Below are 22,037 nucleotides of genomic sequence, written 5' to 3'. Positions count from 1 at the left end.
ATCACATATCAGGCCCTGTGCTAAGTGCTTTATGATTAATGACTCCCCAAACACATGAGTGTATGTGCTGCTGTCATTAGAATGTTACAGGTGAGAAAACTTGGGCTCAGGTGAGTGAGTGACATATCTAAATCACACAGCTAACACATGGCATCATCTAGATTAAAATCAAGACATCCTGGCCCAAACCTGTGCTCTTAACTACCACACCATCTGGCCTTAAGAATTGTTCGTATCTGTGTGATGAATCCCAAGAAATGCAATGTATTTTAAAACACACTACTTATTAGTTACGGCTTTCTTAAAATTCAAACAAATACGCAAAATAATTTTAAGAACAACTATTATAAAGCAGCAAGGAGATCCTAGAAAATGTGGCCATAACAACATAGTCTGCACAGTAGTTAACAGGGGTGTGAAAAATAGACATAAATCCTATAAACTGTTGGAATTTAACCTCTCATAAAATAATGCGTGGAACCAGAGGCAATACCAGGTTGGATATATTTTTACAGTTTGTACAGTTTCATGTAAAACTCAGATTTTCTACCCTGGGGGACTTGAAACTGATGCATGTGAATACTTCCTGCTTGCCCTCAATGGCCACTCACCACTGGGGGTGCAGTGAAGGCAACAGGAGAGGGAAACGGATGGGCGTTTGGCTGGAACTTCATACTTAGAATATTGAGGCTATCTTCGAATGAGTTATACGTACACTCACACGGAGACACTTAACAGGATTGAAGTGAAAACTCATTAAATATGAAACTGTAATTTTTAAATATAAACACTGAAAATGGCAGGCTTTTAAAAAGTTCTTATTTTGCTTCCACTCTTTAATAAAGCAGAAGCTGAAAGAAAGGGACTGGGGCATCTCTCTTTGAAGGGCCCTAAAAATAACATATGGCGTCTGTATTTAGGGCAACTTTCATTAGGGTTGATGTAGATGCCTGGTAAGAACAAATGACAGTTCACTATTTCTCTTTTCTTCTGTTGAGCGACTCTTTAATAATATGTTGCTTTTGCATTGTGGAGAATTAAGTGAACACTTAGCTGAAAATACTGGCATTTTTACTTTAACACACAAAGAGATTTGCTCCTTGAAAATGGACTTCGGGTGCCATAGGGAAGGCTTGTCACAGCCCCTTACTGGGTGTCAAGTGCCCATCCTTTCAGGGTGCTGAGTCCACTTGCTTTAGGGAATTTCTATGTATTTGTATGCTAGAATTTATAAGAGCAACTTACACTGGCATGTCCTGGAGCCCTTGACAGAGCAAGCTCTCATCCCCGTGCCCAAACTGAAATCACGTAAGCCGAGTGTCCACACACCTTGACAACCTATAATGAGGCTGGGCATTAGGACACTCTAATGTGGGGTTACTATATCTGTAACAAGGAAGCCAAGGCATTAAAGCCCCATATAATTACAGCAGGCCATCTATAAAAATGTAACAAAGTTTAACTCACACACACAGTGGAAAAGGCAAGTATAGAAATGACCGGAAACCAGACTGAGAGGAAATTATTGATTTTATAGCAGTGCTTACCTCTGGAACCTGGAGGGACCCATGCCAAACAACGGAGCCACGTGACAGTTTTCATGTGACAGGAAGAGATTTTAAATTTGAGAATTAGCACAAAAGTAAAATTGAAAACATAAATAATAATTTAAGGACAGCATCAACAACGAGCAGAATGATAGCATCTTATTTACAGAAAACGTCCGCAGCGACATTACTGATGAGAACAGCTATGATTTAGTAAAATGGGGTTTTCATATCTAGAAAGACCTGAAATGAACCTCTTGCACAATATGAAATTTGAGTTGATTTCTTCTTGCAAATATGCCCTAATTTAACCCATAGAAATTCTATCCATTTGAAGATAGAAAATTCCATATTAATTTGCCGAGTTTTATAGGTTCTGCACAGAAAGGAAATGTGAGAATGAATCGAAGTATAAGCTTTTCGTCATATACTAGGAGCCATCATAAGGCAGTACAGTTTATTTATCTTCAGACTAGAGCGCAAATTTTGGAGATTGCAAAATATTCTGAACTGACACCACATTACCATAATATTGACTTAGGATCTTGAAAGATATTACTTCTGCCAATCTCAAATACACGTCTGTCTGCCCTTCCGACCCTTCACTCATTTTGACCCTAAATGAAAAATGTGTTGCCTATAGAGCTTATATTGGAATATCCTTTTATTTTCATAGGAACTAATGTACTTTACAGAAAAAATTAAATAAAACATCTAGGGAAATCAATGCAACATCAGGGACAGGAACTGACTATAACATCCTCACATACTATAATCAGATCACTCTTTGCCTCTTGTGTGAGGGAACACAGGTTTATTTACCTTAGAAATGTCATATGTAAAATCAACTCCAAGTTTCAAACTTATTTGTTCTGATAATAAATATTAGTTTACCAAACATGGGGTTGTGTAGTGTGGCCTGCAATAAATATAATCTTTATATCAGAAAGTGCTTACCTCAAGAATTTGCTGGTAATTTCAGAGTAATTACTTTCTGTAAGATGACCTTCATAGTAAATATTGAAACAAAACACTGTGTGTAGGCTGCTGGGTGGAGATGTCCAGGTAGTAAAAGCTTACCTGGAGGACCGGTGGGCCCTGGAATGCCTGGAATTCCAGGTAAACCCTTCTCTCCAGGTGGCCCAGGAAGTCCAGGTGGCCCCTGTGGCCCCGGGAATCCCATTGGTCCTAAAAGAAACATAAAAATGACGGTAAAGCCCAGGATAGAAGGAAGATAGAGCCCATGACAGTTGATGGACTGAGTTCAGAGATTCACTCCAACAAAATGGGACAAGCCAGCCTTAGAGTCCAGATATTAGTCTCTTACTTTTTCCTGTAAGACTGAGAAGAGCTGCCTCTGTCTGAAGGAAACACAGCAATCTATCACAAGGATGACTGAAAGTGGTTCCATGATCAAGACAAAACCAGATTAGAATGAAAAGCTGTGTAATCCTAAACTTTCTCTGGAGACAAAGGACAAGATGAAGGGAAAATAAGGGAAGATGCTTCAATATCTTGGGACAATGTGCCTTCCAGCCCAAGACCTGCTCCCCTCTCATCCCCTCGGTTTCAGCACCAGCCAGCCAGTGCCTCAAACACTCTGTCCCTTTTCTTCCCTGTCCGCAAAGCCCTCCTCATTCTGCAGAGTGCCAATCAAGCCTTGATTCCTAGGGAAGGCTTCCCTTCCTAGGCTCCCTGCTTTCTGATAAGCTCTTGGAAGTGTGTTGCTTCGTTTTTCTCAGTTTATACTGATGCATCCTTTAGAGTGAATGTCTTGTCTTCTCCCTTGAAACTCTATACTTAGTAAGAGTGGGGACTCTGTTTCAGCTTGTCCACTACTATATTCCTGTAGGTGCCTAATAAATGTTAGTAGAATAACTAAAATATTTCCCACTGGGAAAGTCCAAAAAGGTAAACTGAGGAAAGGCTCTCATCCTTTCTAAGAGTTAAGTGCTCATTGGATTGTATGGCCTGTATGGCCCGTATGCCCATTGGAATGGGAGTTAAGCCATAATTAGTGGTTCCACCAAAGAGTACTCTCTCTTCGTAAATCTCTTTGTAGGTTACTGTTAAATATGGCATGCTATTTCCCCAATCTCAAAGTATATTTTTGGTAGTTCATTCTCTAGAGCAGCAACTGTGAAGGAAGAGTGCCTTATTTGGGAGAGGAACAGGTTGTATAGCCAGCCTCTTCCTCTTCCCTCTTGGTGTCTGTCCAATCTGGGCTTCAGTAATTGGAAGATACAAGCCATATGCTCTAAAATTGATTTTATTGCTCATAAAGGGGAAAAGGACTGCTGAGTGCTGTCATATAGGCTGTGCACTGCACAATTCCAGCGATGACACCTGCATTGTCATCATGGCAACCTCATGGTGATCTTGGCCTCCCTACTGCCCTAATCTTTTGCCTTGTATTTGGTTCAGAAGTCAGGCAGGGGGCGAGTTATTAGGGGTATGCAAACTTCAACATTTGCTTCGTTGGTATCCAGCTTCCTAATTTCAAGTAAGGGAGTTAAAACGGATAATCACTATGGGTCCCTTTTCTACAAAAAAGGTCCTATGAACCTAATAATTCTCTGAAATCCTGGTGACTAAAAACTAATATATCCAAATATTTACAGTTAAGTAAAAATTAATTTAAATAAATATTTTAGACTTAAATAGTGGAGAAATTCAGAAATGGAGACTCTATCATGAATACAGAAGAGTAAAGTCATCAGTGTGAGACTGGACTGTCCAGTACAGAAGCCACTAACCCATGTGGCTACTGAACACTTGAATTCAGCGAGCCCAGATGGGACAAAATACACACTGAATTTCAAAGGTGGGAAGGTGAGGCATCTTATATGGTGAAGGAACTCTTTGTAGAACCAGCCCTGATTATCACATTGATAATTTATATCGACTATATGTTAATAATATTTGACTATATTATGTTCAATGTATAAAATGAATTTCATTCATTTCTTTTTACTTAAGTGTGACTGCTACCTCTTTTAATTGCATTATGTAGCTTGCATTATATATTTATTGCTACAAGTTCTAGTCAGAAGATTATCAAGTATGTTCTTAGAGACTAAAGATGAACTTGTTCTTCTTTTTCTTACTTGTCCAACTGTTACCCAGAATTTAGGACCCTGTGGGAAAGTCAGGACATTTTGGAATGTGGTATTTCCATAGGAATGGGGATCACCTCACAGTGACACAGCCCCTCAGGACCTTAAGGACAAGCTAACCAAAGTCTTCATGTACTACTTAAGAGATTATTTCATTCATACCTTTCTGCCCATCTTTTCCATCACATCCTGGGAAGCCTTTGTGTCCTGGAAGGCCTGGTGGGCCCGGGGGACCTGAAGGCCCTGGTAGACCGCCCTCACCTGGCTCCCCTTTCAGAAGGTCGACACTGCCAGGAGACCCTCGGGGTCCAGGGGTTCCTGACCACAGAGAGGAGGCAAAAAGATTCTTTCAGTCAAAGACAAAGGGCTAGCTATTTCTGTGTGTGCCACTCTGGGTGCTGTCATACTGGGCAAGTGGCAGTGGTTTGCAAGCCACATGCTAGGATGAGAGGCCCTCCTGCTAGCAACTTCTGAGCCCTCAAGCTCAGCACCAAGCTGGTGATGGGAAAGGCTTGCTCTAAGCCGTTTGTACCAGAGAAAGGGGGTCTGAAAGAGTTGAAAAAGAAGACCGAGGGCCTAAGCTCGGGGTCTGCAGATGGTCCTGACAGGCCACCACTGCCCACACTCCGACCTCTTCCATCTTCCAGATTAACAGGGCTGCTCAGGTGCTCTGCCCTGCCATCCTGCCGTCCCTTATCCCTGGGGAGTTGGCAGCATCTATGCAAAGGAGCATCACCATCCTTTGCCATAATTTTCTCCTACCTCTTGGACCTTCAGGGCCAGGAGGACCCCAATCTCCAGGTGGACCGGGGTCAGGAATGTCACCCTTAGGAGCTCTTCCTGTGGCACCTGCAGGACCAGGTGGCCCAGGTCTCCCTGCAGAGGGACAGGTTCAGATGTTAGCCTCACTACATTTGGAGGGTATCGATTGTTAATGAAAGAGAGGCAAAGTATGAGGCTTCTTACCTGGGGGACCTGGGGGACCTCTTCCTCCAGAAAGGCCTGGAGGAGAAATTCCGGGGCTCCCAGGGTCTCCTGTCTCCCCTTTCAGCCCTGGCATTCCTATTGGACCAGGTGGGCCCATTTCATGCAAACCTTAATGAGGAAAACAGCATCAGCCCTGCGTCTTCTCCCCGTTTGTCCCTGCTGTGGTGCCTGGAAAGGAACTGCTTCCAGATAGGGGTGTGACAGGGCAGCGGCTGGTGCTGCTGTGACCAGCCGCTGACCACAGAGTCTTCCTGGCTCCCCATTTACTCTCATGCTCAGTCACACTTATCAACCATGGGTTTGATTTGTTTTATGTTTATTTCCCAGACTTAAGAAAACAACTGCTTAGGGACAATACCAACCCTCCGACCTCTACCACAGGAGGAGTAAAAGTAAATGAGATCCCAGAATAAGTAATTATGAAAAAGCTGGTTTGAAATTTCAGGTGCAAACCAGCGTATGAAGAGAACCAGTGCGGAGTTTCACGTGGCAACGGGAGAACGTCACTGGCCTTTTGGAGGAGCACACGCTGGATCAGGCTGTCTGGAAGAGCCCCTGCATGAATCCTAAGTGACCTAAATTACTTCCTGACCTTCCAGACTGTATAAAGACTCTGGCACTCTCTCCAATAAGACATGCAAACCTAACAGCACATTTCAGCTCTTTTCCCACAGTCCCCCAGGTTTGCATGTCTGATTCCAGCTACTTTGTATGATTGTGAGCTAATCCTCTAAGAAAGTAATGCAACAAGTGTGCATTCCCTGAGAATAACTGGACAAAGCCAAATACAATTGTTGGTGATGAGCTTGTATGTGTTATCAAAATAGCAGCAATCCGCTCAGGTAATTTGTTTTAGCAGTGGACTAGTGAGGGACGCTAAAGCACTAACTAGAACCACATGGTCCTACCCGGCATTACCACACTTAAAACAATACCCAGCAAATCCTACTTATTTGTGGTTCATAACATGTTGAAATGGAGCCCCACCTAAGCAATTATTCAGAGAATTTTTAGTAGCAAGATAGTCCCATACGATATCAACAAAAGGCACTGCTGACCAGCCACTCCTTCCCAAACTGGGTTTTCTCAAATGTCCTTTTTATGAAAGGCATCTTCAGCACTAAAAACAGTTCTGATATTGTGTCTCTAAGCTAAGCTAGTTTCTTGGCTTCATACCCCAAATCTTGTGAAGTGGGAAATGCAGCAGAACCTAATGGCCCACGGGCTGCAGATCAGCTCTCACCAAGGGTTCTCTTACCTGAAGTGCCTTTGGTTCCTTTCTGACCCTTTAAACCATGCAAGCCATTCAGGCCAGGCAATCCAGAAGGACCTGAAACATATCACAGGCCTGTGACCCACAGGTGAAGAATGAAGAACAGCCTTGAACTTGGTCACAGCTCACAGGCACCAACCAGCTGATGGAGACCCACAGATTCTCCACGTGAGAACCATGAGCTCTCACTGCCCAGATGTCATTATCAGGGCTAACGCCATGCCAGTGGTCATTATTTAGCACATTCATTTGGTGGACATTTCCTGCCAAGACAGCTTAACACATACATTTCTTTGGTTTTAACATGTGGCTATTGGTTTATGACCATATCATGACCCTTTCTCTCTCTCTCTAATCAGATACAATCTAGAATTACTGAATCTTGGGTGTAGAAAGTGACATTCGGTATTATGACAATAAAATCCTGGAGAAAGGAAGGGATTGGATGGGAGCAAACCCAGGCCTCCTTCCTCCCAGGCTCAGGCTCTTTCCACTCACCATGCTCTGTAGATTCTAATTCCTTCAGGATCCAGTCAGATAAAAGGAGTAAGACAGTAAGGATAGGTGGAGCCTGTGGCATGCTGTGAAATGCATGACCTGCCTAATTTTTTTTTAAGCACTGTGCTACTCAGAAAGAACAGGCCTGCAGCTCAAGTTTGGCTACAGCTATTTCTTTGCAACTAGTTCTTTCAAAGAGAACCATTCTGATGCCTTTTTACAGAAACTATATTTATTTCATGATGATCACTGAACACTCCACCCTATGTAATTCGATATGATCTCATTGATGCCTGTATCTTCTTGCTTGTCAGGCATCAGTTTAGTTCTCGAAGGAGACCTCCACCAACTTGACTTTACTGAAGTTGTAACTGAACACTGAATACCCAAAAATCTACAGATTTATAAATATGTATTTATAATATCCATACTTATATTTCTTTATAATACATAGCATATTAATACTATATTTATTATAGAATTTTTTAATATATAAATAAATAGATTTATAGGGAGAGGGTAGAGGGAAGAAAAAGAGGGAAAGGTGGAGAGAAGGCCGAGAAAGAAAGGGAAGGAGGCCAATAAGCAATATGCACAGAACATCTGCCAGGTGCTTCACACACGTCTTCCCCACTGACTGACTTGGGGGAAAGAATCTTCTCCTCAGCCCCTGGCCAAGCCTGGTAATTTCCATTTTCACTGGTGGATCTTCGTCCAGTAGCTGGTCTTTGTTATCCAAGGCTAAGAGCCCCTCAGAGCACAGCCAGCTAGTCACTCACAGTTTAGGGTCACATCCCTTGGATTTGCAATAGTAACGTCCTCAGCTAACATTTGTAGCACACAGAAAATGCCCCGCAGCCAGCCCATGACACTTACGGAGAGCTCCTGATGCCCACATGCCGGTGCGTGTTTCATATTGTGCAACAACCATGTCTTCCGGGGACTGTTTTTTTGTGGGGGTAAATTTATCGATTGCAAGATCAAGTCTTATTAGTCTTTCTGTGCCCCGCCGAGCAATCTCCTGACACACAGAGCTCAATAAACGTTTGTTGGATGAGTGAGTGAGAAAAGGTAGAACATGGTGGGTGAGGGAGTGAGCAGGCAGAGAGAAAGGACTGTCTACAGCTTCTATTTGCATGTCACATCTTTCTTTGATAGATTTATAGGATGAATAAGATTTGAGGAAGTTAGGGGTATCCATTTGCATATAAATAATTCAAGGATTTATTATTATCTATTCATCAAAGCAAGTCCTCTGCTCACTTCTTTTTAGAATATGGAACAGTTAGCTGGTCCATTCTATTCATTATCAGTACTTGAAACAGACAGTTATTCTATTTTTAAAATTTAAATTTTTGATTGGGGGCAAATGAGCCATATTCTCTTGCACCAAAAATAAAAACAGAAAAAGAAAAGGTACCCTTATTTTCCATAAAGTTCTTATGTCCTAACCACTTTTAACAGTTCTGGATGAGTTTATTTTCCAATCTTCTTTCCTATTTAGGAGCCAGGGTTTCCAGTTTGCACCAAAAGAACACACAGATCTTCTTCATCAGCCAGATCTGGATATTTATTGCAATCTATCTGAAATGATAATAAATTTTTTGAGACCACTTTGCTATTTCAATGTGTTTGGATCTCCAGCTTAAGCCACCAAGATTGATGGCTCGGGGACTTGGTTGGGGGTGGAATGCCTCAGCTTCTGCTAACTCTCCACTGTCACGTCAACACGTCCAGATCCCCGGTTGTCACAGTCGCAGTCCCTTGTCATTGTTGAACTGGCAGACCCCTCTCTGACCCACTGTTATCTTTCTAAATTGAACGCAGCTACATCTGGGTAGGGTTTTAAGGGAAATTTTTCCTTTTCACTGAAAACTTTTTATCAATCCCATCTCTAAGTCAGAAGGTTGTTCATGCATAAAATATATACAGTGTAGATGAGAGGCAATTAGGCTAACAAAGCACATTCCTTGATAATGGGGATTTTTATTCACCTCTCTGGTCTCTCTCCTGTCTAACAACCACCATCTAAGGCTGCACACACAGGCGGGCTGCTGTCCTGCTCACCAGTCTGATCCCCCACTCTGGGCTGTCATCCTGGAGCGGCCATTTGAGTTAGCCAGCCACTCCTGGTAACAGGAATCCCATTCGGAGGTTTTATTTTGTTTTAAAGCCCCTGAAAACACTTCTCCACCCCCCAGGGGCCTGTATACAGGTTTATACTCTTAATAGGGTGACTAACTTGTCCCTGTGTGTTGGGGACTTCCCTGGTACTGGCACTGAAAGCTCCATGCCCTGGGACACCCTCTCAGTCCCTGGCAAACCAGGACAGCTGGTCACCCTAATATTAAACGGGAACAAAGAGAGAGACTACACGTAATGGTTGGACAAAGTTGAGAACTCATCAAAACAGATTCTAACATGAGATCTAGAAAAAGATTATTTTTAATTCAGAGAACACATGAGTGCTTACTAAGAGAATACACAAAAGCGTAAGACATGGCCTCCTCGCCACGGAGCCTCAGTCTCCAACGCACTTAGCGACAAGCACCGACGGGACAGTGGGTAACGAGAGAGGAGCCATCGCTGACTCCACGGAGCCAACAGGCAATCACGTCAGGGGCGGTGAGGGCTGTAGGGGCGCGGCAGATGGAGCGCTCATTGTAAAAAGGGGGGAGAACATTTTTATGATTTTCATAGCTCTAAGCTGCGTGGCATTTCTTTTCTGATAAAAGATATTTCAAGGTGCTCTTTTGTCCTAGGAAACGTTTACTTGCCCCCAGTCAAAATAACCCAATCCGCACTCTTTACACTGGTCATCATGCCAGAGACAGCTGTATTTAGGTTTCTATTATTCCAACCTTTTACGAATGCCCAACCAGGAATCAAGTGTCTTTCTTTTAGAGGACAGGGAGTATGTTCTTGAAACTTAAATCTAAGAATCAAGCCACTTTTAACATATGTTTAATTAAAGGTTAAATCGGATTGGACGCAGGCAGGACCCAGACGCCATGTGGCCTGTCCGAGCAGAGCAAACAACTCTTATGTTCAGCAGCTGGTTTGTTCAAACAAGATAATCAGTCCCCTTGACTTATTTAGAACATACTTCAAATATTTAGTTTCTCAGTTCGAAGCATGTCTGCCTGGAGTGTGGCTCCTTTTTATATCAGCATGATGAACTGCGACAGTGGATTTATACTGTAGACGCTTTAATTTTTTAGGAATGTATTTCACTGCTTTGTTTTTGGCTTTGTGTATTTTTTTTTTTTAAAGAAGGGTAGGTCACTGGCTGTTTCCTGTGAAACAGAGTCAGTGTATGGTCAGGAAGCACCACAGAAGCGTCCATCTGTTCGCTGGTCCGAAGATTTGGGCTGACATATTCATTTCCTCACCTTCTCTCCTTAATAAACGCGTTATTTCATGGCACAGAATTATGATGTGCTTGGAGGTTGGGGTAATGTTGTTATTTGATCAAATTCATTACCTATTGGCTTTTAATAACATATTATGTACTGAAGTTAAGTGAGAAATGACAACTAATTCAAGCAAAGGGAGAATCAACAGTAACAGAAGCTTTGCCGTTTCAGTCAAATCGGGTGGATGTGCCGGCACCACGGGGCTTGAGAATCCTTGCTATTTCACTAAACTAGGAGGGTAGGAAATAGCGCAAACACAGTAGGAGTGGTTACACATGGGAAATGTTTTCCACTGATTCTTAACCAATGTCATCTTCCAGACACTCAAAGAGGTGTCAAAGAATACCCTACCAAGGCGGTAGGGATTGCCAGAGACCAGAAACAGCCTCAATCACTAGAGAAACTTTTAAAACAAGGAAATGATCATTTTGCTTGAAACCCTAATTAATCACAAATCACTGGACGTCACGTTGCTAAAAATGCCAGTGAAAAGGAACAAAGTACAACACTACAAAGATGGCTTGTTTAGGATGGGCATTGTACGCCAAATAATATCTGACTGCATGGAAATACTTTCATGTGCCAGCACAACAAAATAAATGGCTTCTCCCTCTGTGGGCCTGTACCAGGAATACGTACCAGACCATCACTTGCTGGAAAACTGGAATCATCTGAAAGCTATCTGATGCATGGAGAGATGAGAGCACAGAAAAATATTATTTGGATTTTCAGCACAGTAAAACGATGAAGCCCAAGAGGTCTCCAACTCTTCTGAGAGGAGGTGATTTTCATTCAACCAAAATTTAGTACAGGGATGAATCAATGAGCAGAAGATGAGTGAGAGGAAAAGAGAGGAAGGAAGAAACGGGCTTGGTTGCAGAAAATACCACGCAGGGTATAAATCTTCAACTATTAACAGAGATGAAGACCCTCAACTCTGTAGCTACCAGCTCAGCTATTCATTCTTCTATTTTTCCATTCCTTCATTTATTAACTCATTCATAAATTTAGAAACACAGTAACCAACCAACAGACTTATTGGGTGTCTACCGGGTGCCAAGGATATAAAAATTGTCCTTTAAAAAAAAATCATACTCTGCTTGGTGAGAAAGACTTCCAAGTAAAAGTTACACAACAGAAGTGCTATGCTGGAGGTTTGCACAAGGTACCCATGGGAAGAACTTTGTTTCTAAAATGGAAAAAGTGAACTAAAGAGAACTAATTACCATGGAAGAATGAAGGGGCATGATGATTTGTTCATAACACATATTATGTTACATCATATTATATCATAACCTATATTATATAACCAATCTACTATCATCTGTAAAGGCCAAAAAACTCGATGAGAAAAAAATGTTTCTTTATCTAACAGATCGTGAATCCTAGTTACTCTTTCTCTGGGGCATCTTATTCTTCTGTCTTCCTTCCACATATCATAGCTATAAATACATATTTATTTACATATATATATTTAATATCTGTCTCCTCTACTAACCTTGGGTTCCATGAAGGCAGTAACTATGTCTGTTCTCTTCAAAATTGTGTACCCAGTGTCTAACACAGAATCTAGGATATAGTAAAAGCTTAACCATCTGCAGCGAGAATAAATGAATAGGCCTGAACACTATGGAAAACACTGGGGGAAACGCCCTCAAAAAGGAGGTGGTAGCGCCATCGCTTTGGTAAAAGGTGAGTCAAGAGAATGGATGGCTGCTGCCTGAAGCCCTGGGGAGAAAATAGTAGGGAGGTGCTAACAGGCATCCCCGGGAAAGGGCCCCAACCGAGAGCAGAGTCCCTCGGCGCAGGAGAGGCGCTACCCATGTGCCCTCCTTGGCCCGGAGCTTTCTGATGGGCAGGGCTTCCTTCTGACTTACCCTTTATTCCTGGAAGACCTGGTGTGCCTGGATCTCCTGTGAGGCCTCTTGGGCCAGGATCCCCCATTTCTCCTGGATGTCCTTTCGGCCCAGGAACCCCTTGATGACCTGAGGACGACAGGGAGGTTTTGCAGATACCCTGCAAAATGTGCTTGGAGGTTCCTTTTATGAAATGCATCAGGTTCCCTGATGACATGAGTTACACTGACTGGGAAAGTCATCTCTGTTCTTAATATACGGGTAACTGGAAACACTGTTTATTACTTTCCCTTCCCAGCCCTCTTAACTCTAGGGAGAAAAATGCACTTAACCTCTGGAGGAGAAAACACACTTCTGAGTGATTAAAGTTCTCGATTACAATTGTAACTTTCACTTTGATCTGAATTGGCAGGAAGAGGAGCCGTGTGGGGTTCTATGTGTGATATGCACCTAACAACCACAGGAGTAAAGAAAGCCAGCATCCTGAATGGCAGGTGAACTCGGGGTAACGGGAAAGGAGCTTTTCTCTGTCAGACCATCACTGTGTGCCAGGCACCCTGAGACAGGACCAGCTCCAACGCACAGGTGAGCAATAGGTAAGTTAAGTATAAACTCAGCCCAAGTCAGGTGTTTGGGAAATAGCAGAGCCAGATCTGACCCTGGGTCTAAGCCAAGACTTGCTCTTTACCATATACTGAGAGTTAGGTGAGTACCCAGCAAGTCCCCAGGCATATTTCAAAATACCTGGACACCCAGGTGGTCCAGAGGAGCCAGGCAGACCCGGCATCCCAGGTGGTCCTCTGGGCCCTTGAGTGCCGGGCAAGCCCTCCTCTCCAGGTGCTCCGAAATGTCCTACAGAGAGAAAGACCAGACCCTGAGTAGCTGCAGGCATCTCTTTGAGGCACTGGACCCATAAAACCTCTACCATCAGCCCTTGCTATCGTCTATTCTTACTTTTTAATATTTATATTTATCTTTATATGTATTTTTATTTTATAGTTTATATTTATAGGACAAACCACTAGTCTGTGCTGAAAAATGACCATTTGAATCTGCAAATAAATTACACATAAAATAAAATTAAAAAATATAAAATGATATATAACAGTATATGTAGCTCAGTATTTACAAACCTATGGGGAGAACACAGTCATTATTTATTGTAGCACATATGAAACAAGTTTATTAGCCTACACCTGTTCCCTGATCGAATTTAAGATCTATGAGCTTCACTCGTAGTGTGTTATTTTATTTATCCTGAAAATGTTCCTGTCCTAAGGTAAAGTAGCATCGTTCTCATTTGCAAATGAAAAAACTGAAATATTAAAAGTCTTGCCTCCCCAATCACAGTTTATTAAGAACAGAGCTTCTGAGTGAATCTTCACTGTATTTTCTCTTTGAATTGAAGCCAGTGGCAGCACTGAACCCAGTACAATCATATATGATCATGATCCTCTGAGACAGACAGATCTGTGCCTTCTTACTAGGCTTAAGCAAATTCAAGGCAGCTTTTTCCAGTCAAAGGAAACTGCCAATTTAGGTAAACTCTACTGGTCAATAACAGATGACATAATTTAAAATATTTAAGCTAAAGCTGGGGCATATGGAAAAGAGGACAATTAAATAGTGGTAAACACAGGAGACCAGATAAATGACTTCAAATGTTCTTGAAATAATTTGTTTTCAAGAAAATTTGCCTATGTGTAAAAGAACTCAGATTTATGATTTTTAACTTAAAATATTAGGCAAAGACCTCCATTTTGGACTACTTTCAGCTTATAAAATCTTACTACCTTAGGGGCTTACATAAAAATACCAGTAAGTATGGGAAAATCTCCTAACAGTTTGCTAACTGATGATGATGATGGCAATTGCATGTTACATCTGGGCAGCAATTTTCAGGTTACAAATGGTTTTCATGGAATCTCATTTGATCCTCAGAACAATCCTGTAATATGTACTGGGCCAGTTTACAGGCGAGGAAACAGCTCAGGAATGATAAGCAACTTGCCCAAGACCCACGCACAGGAATGGTGGAGGTTGACTTTGGACCACCAACTTCCCTTTCTGAGGCTTCTCACTTGTACTTACTATAAACCCTGTAATGCCAACCTCAAGACTATTTTCCCCTCCACATGTACATGTAAGCTGTACATTTCAGTTAAAATATTCTATAATCTAAATTGATTTGACCACCTCCCAGGTAAAAGAGCCATATGAAAGAGATGGAAAGGAAGTTTTCGCCATTGTCATAGCTTGTTTTCCTATTAGACTTCCATTTTAGTAATTTTATGGGATAAAAACAAAGAAATAAAATTTCCCATAATAGCTATGCTCAGATGTTCTTTCTCTCATATGGAATGAAACATGACTATTGCCCAAGAGAAATTAAAGTAATGCACAGAAGTATTAATATGAGATGTTTTAATTTACAAGGGACCATTTAACTACAAACCTGGTTTCTTAACTGTCCACAATCAGCTGAATGACACTGGGCATAACTTATTTAACCAGTCATCTGTGGATGAACATTTATTCTTTCCATGCAATGGATATCCCTGTGCACGCATCTTTGTACACTTATCTGATTGTTTACTTGAGTTTTCACCAGTGGAATCACTAAGTTAAAGGGTATGTATATTTTGTCAGCTGTGGGTCTTCTGTAGCCAGCCACAGCCTGGACCAGAGGGCAAGAATCCACTGGTATGTCACAACCCATTCTGAGGCATTACATGTCAATTGTCATTAATAAACAAAGTACCATTTTAAACAACTTAGATTTATTGTTGGTGATGAGGTTTTACACTTTTTGGGTTTGGCTTTTAGTAAGTTAGATATTCAGTAAATCAGACAATGAGACAGCTCAACAATGGCAGTCCTTGCTGGCTTTCACTAATGCTTTTCTGTGCATGAAAGAAAGACCTGCAATGGTAACCTGAAGCTGTAGCCATTGTGAGTGGTTACTGCTAACATATTTTTAATTATAGAGATTGCAAAATAGTCCAACTTTTCATTGCTTGCAAATAATCATTTTCAACCTATCAAAAATCAGGGCATGCCTCAGGGAGTATATTGTTATACCAACTTCACAGGTCATAGGACTATGCTGGAAAAAAGGTTGTGAGCCCCTGGTGCATGATCCCAGCATCCTCCCAGGCCAGGGACGTGATGGCAGTGTTCCTACATAATCCTTCTGATGTGTATCCTAATGGGTAAAGGGGGCAGAAAATACTGATAAAATCATTGCCAGCTAGGAAGATGAAGTAATTATTCCATTTTTCAAATCAAACTTCTTCTTTTTTTGTTTTAATAAGAAAAATATGTAGCTATACCTGGACATCCAAGGCTACCTGGCTCACCCTTTGGGCCAGGTGGGCCAAACTGACTTGCAGGATCACCTTTGTTTCCTGTAAGTGGTAAATTGCACATCACATTATTTAAGAGAATCACACAAGGAACGTAATAACTTTCATGTTTGCCTTCATAGTTTATCTTCAAATATTCCAGGAAAGGATATTTGAAAAAATGCTTTTCATTTTCCAACAAATGGATACATAGATGTAAGATGTGATTTGAACACACACACTTAAATACACACACATAACTTTATATTCATAACAATCACCAGAAATTTTATCTTAATAAGCTTAAATTTCTTAATTCCCTAAAACAGTTTCAAGTTTAGGTCTCTACTGAGAAAATTGTGTGGCATCGAGTGACTATATCCTTAAACTGTGTTTCAGAAACAAAAAGCTGAAATTATTACTGTTTTATTTGCTGCAATCACATTTCAAACTATCTGTAAGGAAGCTCAACTCAGTGTCCTTGTAAAAAAAATCACAAAGGCACACTTATTGGTGATTTCACAAAAGGCAGCACATTCAAAGGCCATTGTAGACAATGACTTCCCATAGTCTCAGAGAGCTGTTATGCAATGCTGCTGCATGCTTCCAGATGCAAGGTCTTACATTATAGCTGGGAGCCAGGGATAAATGGAGGATTCAGAACGGTATGGTATGAAAGGGCAACACTATATGGGGTTGTAAGGGACTAAGACACTAATTAGGCATATTTTACAGTACTGCCTACCAACATCCCTTCCTAAGGAGTCCTACCATACTTTATGGAAGTTCTCTTCCACCTGACCATACTCATAATGGTGGCTAATTGTTTGTAGAATAAGAACCTGGTCCATGCCAGATCAGTTAACTCAACAAATTGGAATAAAAAGTGAGAATTTGAGGTCTGTGGCTATTGAGGCAGAAATAAAAAGGACTATCATGATATAGATTATCATGATGTCTTGATGTACAGCATGTTGGAGTGCAATCCAAACATATCCAGAAAGACCCAGAAAGGATACTGAATAGAGAATAATGAAGCCAGTTGATAGGCAGGTAAGTAAAAAACAGACCATAGACAAAAGCAGAAAAGTCTCAAGAGAGAACCCCTGGGTTGCCCAAGGCCTAAGTTCCACTAGCCTTACAGTCTGGCAGAACTGCATCTCTCACTGTGGAGTCCACAAGACAGCTTTTACTCCAGGTACCTTGAATGCATTTCAGTTCCTTGCAAACATGGCCAAATGCAAGTATGAAGGATATAAGAAGAGGTAGGTTTGCACCTTGAGAGAGGCAAAGGTACTATAATAAATGTGTAGGTAACTAGAAGAGGAATGAATTCTGAACCCTGAAGCTATAGAATGTCAAATTCAAATATGAAAACTTACCTATTTGTAACTATTTCTCAAGAAGAAATCTAGATTACTCTTTCTGAATAAATAAGTGTACATAGCTCATTTTTCTTATAACAACCAAATTATTCATGGACTGTCTCTGAAAGTGTAAAGCATGTTTCATTGGTAGTAAGGGAGAAGATTTTTAGGTAGTTAAATAATTACTGTTTCATAGTTGAAGGTTATTTATTTTAACATGTATTAAATAAAATAACTTCACATCAAACATGTAAATTCCCAGATAGTAAGGTTAAGGCTAAGGTTAAAAAAGTGAATCATTTAAAGTAGATTTCAAAAACTATATTAGCCCAATGGCATACAAAGATAGAAAAAATATTAAAGGTTTTATGTAAACACTGCCATTTATGATATCTTGATTTTAGTTTGCTTGCTTGTTTGGATAAAGGGTTGATAACACTTCTCTTTCTCTAAGGACATTTTTGAACTTGGGTTAACTTTCTGTTTCCCTATAAACCTGATAAAATTATAATGACAGTTGTGTTAAAAGGCAACATTGTTTTGACATAAGACACACTAAGGTGCGTGGGGCCAAATCCAGATTGCAGTCTGTTGTAAATAAAGTTTTATTGAAACGCAGTCACGCCCCTTTGTTTGCATATGACTATGGTTGCTTTTATGCACAGTTGAGTAGTTGCAACAAAGACCAGATAGTTGAAAATATTTAAGATTGTTCCCTTAAAAAAATTTTACTGATCCTTGGCTTATGGTAAAAATAACCCAATTATAAATTACATGTGGCCCAGGAATTCTTAAGTAAACTACTAAGACCTGGTGAAAATCATGGCTTTGGCCTTCTCTGTGTGTCTGACTCTTGTAACTGAGACCCTAAAGGCTATACCTATAGAAGAGTCCTTACACAAGACACTGGCTCCTATGTGGCCTGGGGCTCCTAAGCCAAGGTGGACACTGCCTGTTGAAGTAGACCTGGTCTCCTTGCCTCTGAGCGGTCATGTAAGGAGCTGCAGTCACTGAAAGGACTGCTGCATGGACTCCCACTGGGGAGGAGGACCCAGTGTGCCCTGCAGGCAGGCCGTTTTCTACCTGGTACCCTTACATATGAGTGGCAAATATGGAAGACTTGGTCGTGAGTGTCTGACTATCTAGTAGAGTTCAAAAGAACCCCTTGGAGGTTGCAGATTGTTTGACAAATTTTACTTTTCAAGCCAAAGTGCTTGCTCACAATGTTACAAACACCCAGGACCATGAGCTTGATGGACGGCTGCTGTATTTTCAAACCATACCTTTAGGTCCTCTTGTTCCATCAATTCCAGGAAGTCCAGGGTGCCCTGGAGAACCCGGCTCACCCTGGTAAGTTTAATGAAATAAAAGTAAAACCTTAACTGGGTTTCAAGTACAAATGGCACATGTATGACATGACCCAATTACAATTTTCCAGAGACAAGTTGGTTTTTATATTTTACAATAGTAGAAAAAAACCTGGAAATACATTGCAAGCGTACCACTATATGTGTCTGGTTTTTGAAAGTTGCTAAAACTCCTCCAGAATTGGAGACACCAACAGACAGCATCCAGTTCTCTATACTTTATTGCAAAGTAATAATTGCATCACGTAACCTGAATTTTAAGTTTGGATGTATAAATAGATACAAAATAAAATATGATTATAAATCATTTTCAACCCAAAGACTTTAAAAGTCTGTTTTATTCCAAAAAATGGATTGCAAATTATATTATATATTTTCCAGAAGATACGATATAGGCTACTACATTTATTGTACCTCCTGGCTTCTCAAGGGTTGTTTTGCTAATTGTGAAGATCAAATATATCTACAGCGAATTCTGTTAATATCTAAAAACATGCAGGAGGCTTAGAAACTGGAATTTGGGTTATTTTTTGGATGACTTTTATTCTGGTAAACCAGCAGTCATGAGGCATATCTTCATAGAATTTATAAATTCCCACTTAATCTACTAAACTGTATTTATATTTATAGATTGTATAGTGTCAACATCAGTGATTGATTTCCTAAAGGACAGGCTGAGCCTTTTATATCCCCTCCCAGCTTGCCCAGAAATGTGGTTTGGTAGACAGCGAGTGCTCAGTGAATATTTGCTGATTCAGCCAAACTGGTCTCAGAGTCTTAAGTGAAAAAAGGCAGGCTTGTGAACTTCCAGGTCTAAAATAATGCCTTATTATCTTGTACAATGGAATGGCCCATCTCATATTTTCCAGTTCCCTGTCTTCCCCTTCCTCTAAACCAGGCTCGAGGGTAATCTGTGGAGTAAGTGACTTGGTCCTCTGTGTCAGGGGAAGCAGGCAGGCACACTGGTCAGAAATCAGTTACATCATGGCCTTCCAGAAGGTTCCACTCTTTCCTTGGCATACCTCTTTCATTCTAAAAGCTAGCAAAAGGGCAATGATGTACACTGGCGGATTATGACTCCCCATGGGTAACCCCAAAGCAGAAAGGTTTATTAGTCCTTTCCTCCCAAAACAGCAGCTGCTTACCTGGTCTCCTGGAAATCCAGGAAAACCAATGGTCCCTCTCAGCCCGGCTGAGCCTGGAGGGCCCGGGAGGCCGGGAAGCCCGGGCTGCCCATGTGTGCCGGGCTCCCCTCTGTGGAATCCAGGTAGTCCGTATCTGCCAGGTTCTCCTCCTCTCCCTTGAATCCCAGGATTGCCTTTATCACCTGATAGGGTTGGAAGTGTTACAAACTTCTAGGAAATCTTAGGCTGGGCAACAGTCATGTGGAAGGTCTTAGTCCTACTGTTAGGAGATGAAGCCAGAAGTATTGGGACCCCAAATCCTGCCCTAAGGCTCATCAGGATGCCCTCTGGCTTCAGTGACCTCACGTAAGAGAAGCTGCCCATGATCAGACTCAGGGCTGTCCGAGGTGGAAGTGAGCACATGTTTCATCCGCTGTAACAAGCTCATTTTGCAAATGAGGAAGGACTTACAGAGAAGTTAAAACATTTGTCCTCTAACAACTAGTTAAGGAGAGAGACAAACAAGAACTCAGGTCTCATGCAGATTAAGTCTGAGCTTAGGAAAGAGAACACCAGTGTAGTGGTCAAAATCCTTGCTACGCAGTGGATCTGAGGGCGAGCAGCACAGGCATTGGGGCGGCTGTCAGAAAGGCAGCCTCCGGCCCACCCCACGCCTGCTGATTCAGAACCCGCCTCTTCACAGGAGCCCCAGGGAACGCATACACACTGAGGATTGAGAAGCACCGCTCAAATGCTTTGGACAGATACTGTGCGATTTTCATTTTAGTACTAGCCATCAAACCAGTGGTATTTTCAACCTGAAACTGATACTGTTATGTATATCTCAGGATTGATCCTCCTTTGGAATATCCAAATCTATAAATACATGTGAACTCCAGCTAAATTCTCCTGAAAAAGCAAAAGAGCAAAAAAGGTACCAACAGGTTCATTATTATATAATTGTATCTAAAAAAAATGACCTTTTCTGATCTCAGTGTGAGTGGGAATGTTGCCTAAACATATGTTGTGTGAAAAATCTGTAAATAAGTCAACTTATTTGACACAGTTCAAAACAACATAAGTGTTTACCTCCTTCTCCTGGGAATCCACCATCTCCAGGAGGTCCAGGTTCCCCAGTTCTCCCCTTTGGGGAAATTATGGTCATTTCTCCTTCATCTCCTGGGGGTCCTTGTGCTCCTTTAGATTTTAATTATGCAAGATTAAAACAAACAGAGCACCATACACATGATTTTTCTTTACAACAGTTTTTAAATTCCCACTTCATCTATTAAACTGTATTTATATTTATAGATTGTACAGCATCAACATCAGTGATTGATTTCCTAAAGGACAGGCTGAGCCTTTTATATCCCCTCCCAGCTTGCCCAGAAATGTGGTTTGGTAGACAGCGAGTACTCAGTGAATATTTACTGATTCAGCCAAACTGGTCTCAGAGTCTTAAGTGAAAAAAGGCAGGCTTGTGAACTTCCAGGTCTAAAATAATGCCTTATTATCTTGTACAATGGAATGGCCCATTTCATATTTTCCAGTTCCCTGTCTTCCCCTTCCTAGCTGTCCTCTGGTATTTTTCTTACATTAAAAGAACAATCAGTTATCTCAGTTGGTTCTCTACATGGTGAATTCCAAAAGGTAGGAAGGATGTATGATATTCCTGACTGGTTTTTGTAAACACTGCCCAGTTATAGAAATGTGCTGGTGAAAGCCAGTGACTAGCAATCCAAGAATTCTGCAAGTGAGCTGTTAAACAGCTCACAGGGTTAAACTAGCCATGGCAGGGGTATTTATGCCATGGTGGGAATATTTTACACCATGGTTCGAAAACATTACAAAGCGTTTAAAAAAATTTCTTTTGCAGAGCACAATAGCATGACAAACGTCACTTACCTAAGCTAGCAAAGAGTCACTCTGATTCCTTGATTCTACGTAAATACTTAGAGGGGAGTAATACAAAAATCCTAGTAGAATCAATCAACTGAGAAGTAAAAGTAACTTGAATTAAATAGGCTTTAAGAACAAAAACCTCCTTTCTAAAACTTGTCAAGCATTCAGTCTGAACACCGGAAATGAAATGTTACCTTCACTGTGCAGCCTTGTGGCCCAGTGGCAAAAGTAAATATTTAA

General features: G+C 41.3%; 1 protein-coding gene across 1 annotated transcript in view; it reads right to left on the bottom strand.

Annotated features, from left to right (window-relative positions):
- The window catches only part of COL4A4 (collagen type IV alpha 4 chain), a 110,712-nt gene that overhangs the window by 12,675 nt on the left and 76,000 nt on the right, over positions 1–22,037 (bottom strand). The window contains exons 32-43 of the mRNA XM_057503490.1: positions 20,985–21,092; positions 19,917–20,098; positions 18,688–18,751; positions 16,026–16,100; positions 13,438–13,545; positions 12,715–12,822; positions 6,909–6,980; positions 5,630–5,758; positions 5,426–5,539; positions 4,826–4,981; positions 2,628–2,735; positions 1,548–1,556 (exon numbers count right to left, since the gene is read on the bottom strand). Coding sequence (XP_057359473.1) covers positions 1,548–1,556; positions 2,628–2,735; positions 4,826–4,981; positions 5,426–5,539; positions 5,630–5,758; positions 6,909–6,980; positions 12,715–12,822; positions 13,438–13,545; positions 16,026–16,100; positions 18,688–18,751; positions 19,917–20,098; positions 20,985–21,092 — 1,233 coding nt within the window. The remainder of the gene's footprint in view (positions 1–1,547; positions 1,557–2,627; positions 2,736–4,825; positions 4,982–5,425; positions 5,540–5,629; positions 5,759–6,908; positions 6,981–12,714; positions 12,823–13,437; positions 13,546–16,025; positions 16,101–18,687; positions 18,752–19,916; positions 20,099–20,984; positions 21,093–22,037) is intronic.

The sequence above is a fragment of the Manis pentadactyla genome, chromosome 6 (assembly GCF_030020395.1).
Source record: "Manis pentadactyla isolate mManPen7 chromosome 6, mManPen7.hap1, whole genome shotgun sequence".
Taxonomy (NCBI): Eukaryota; Metazoa; Chordata; class Mammalia; order Pholidota; family Manidae; genus Manis; species Manis pentadactyla.
This window is presented reverse-complemented; position numbering and strand designations above follow the sequence as displayed.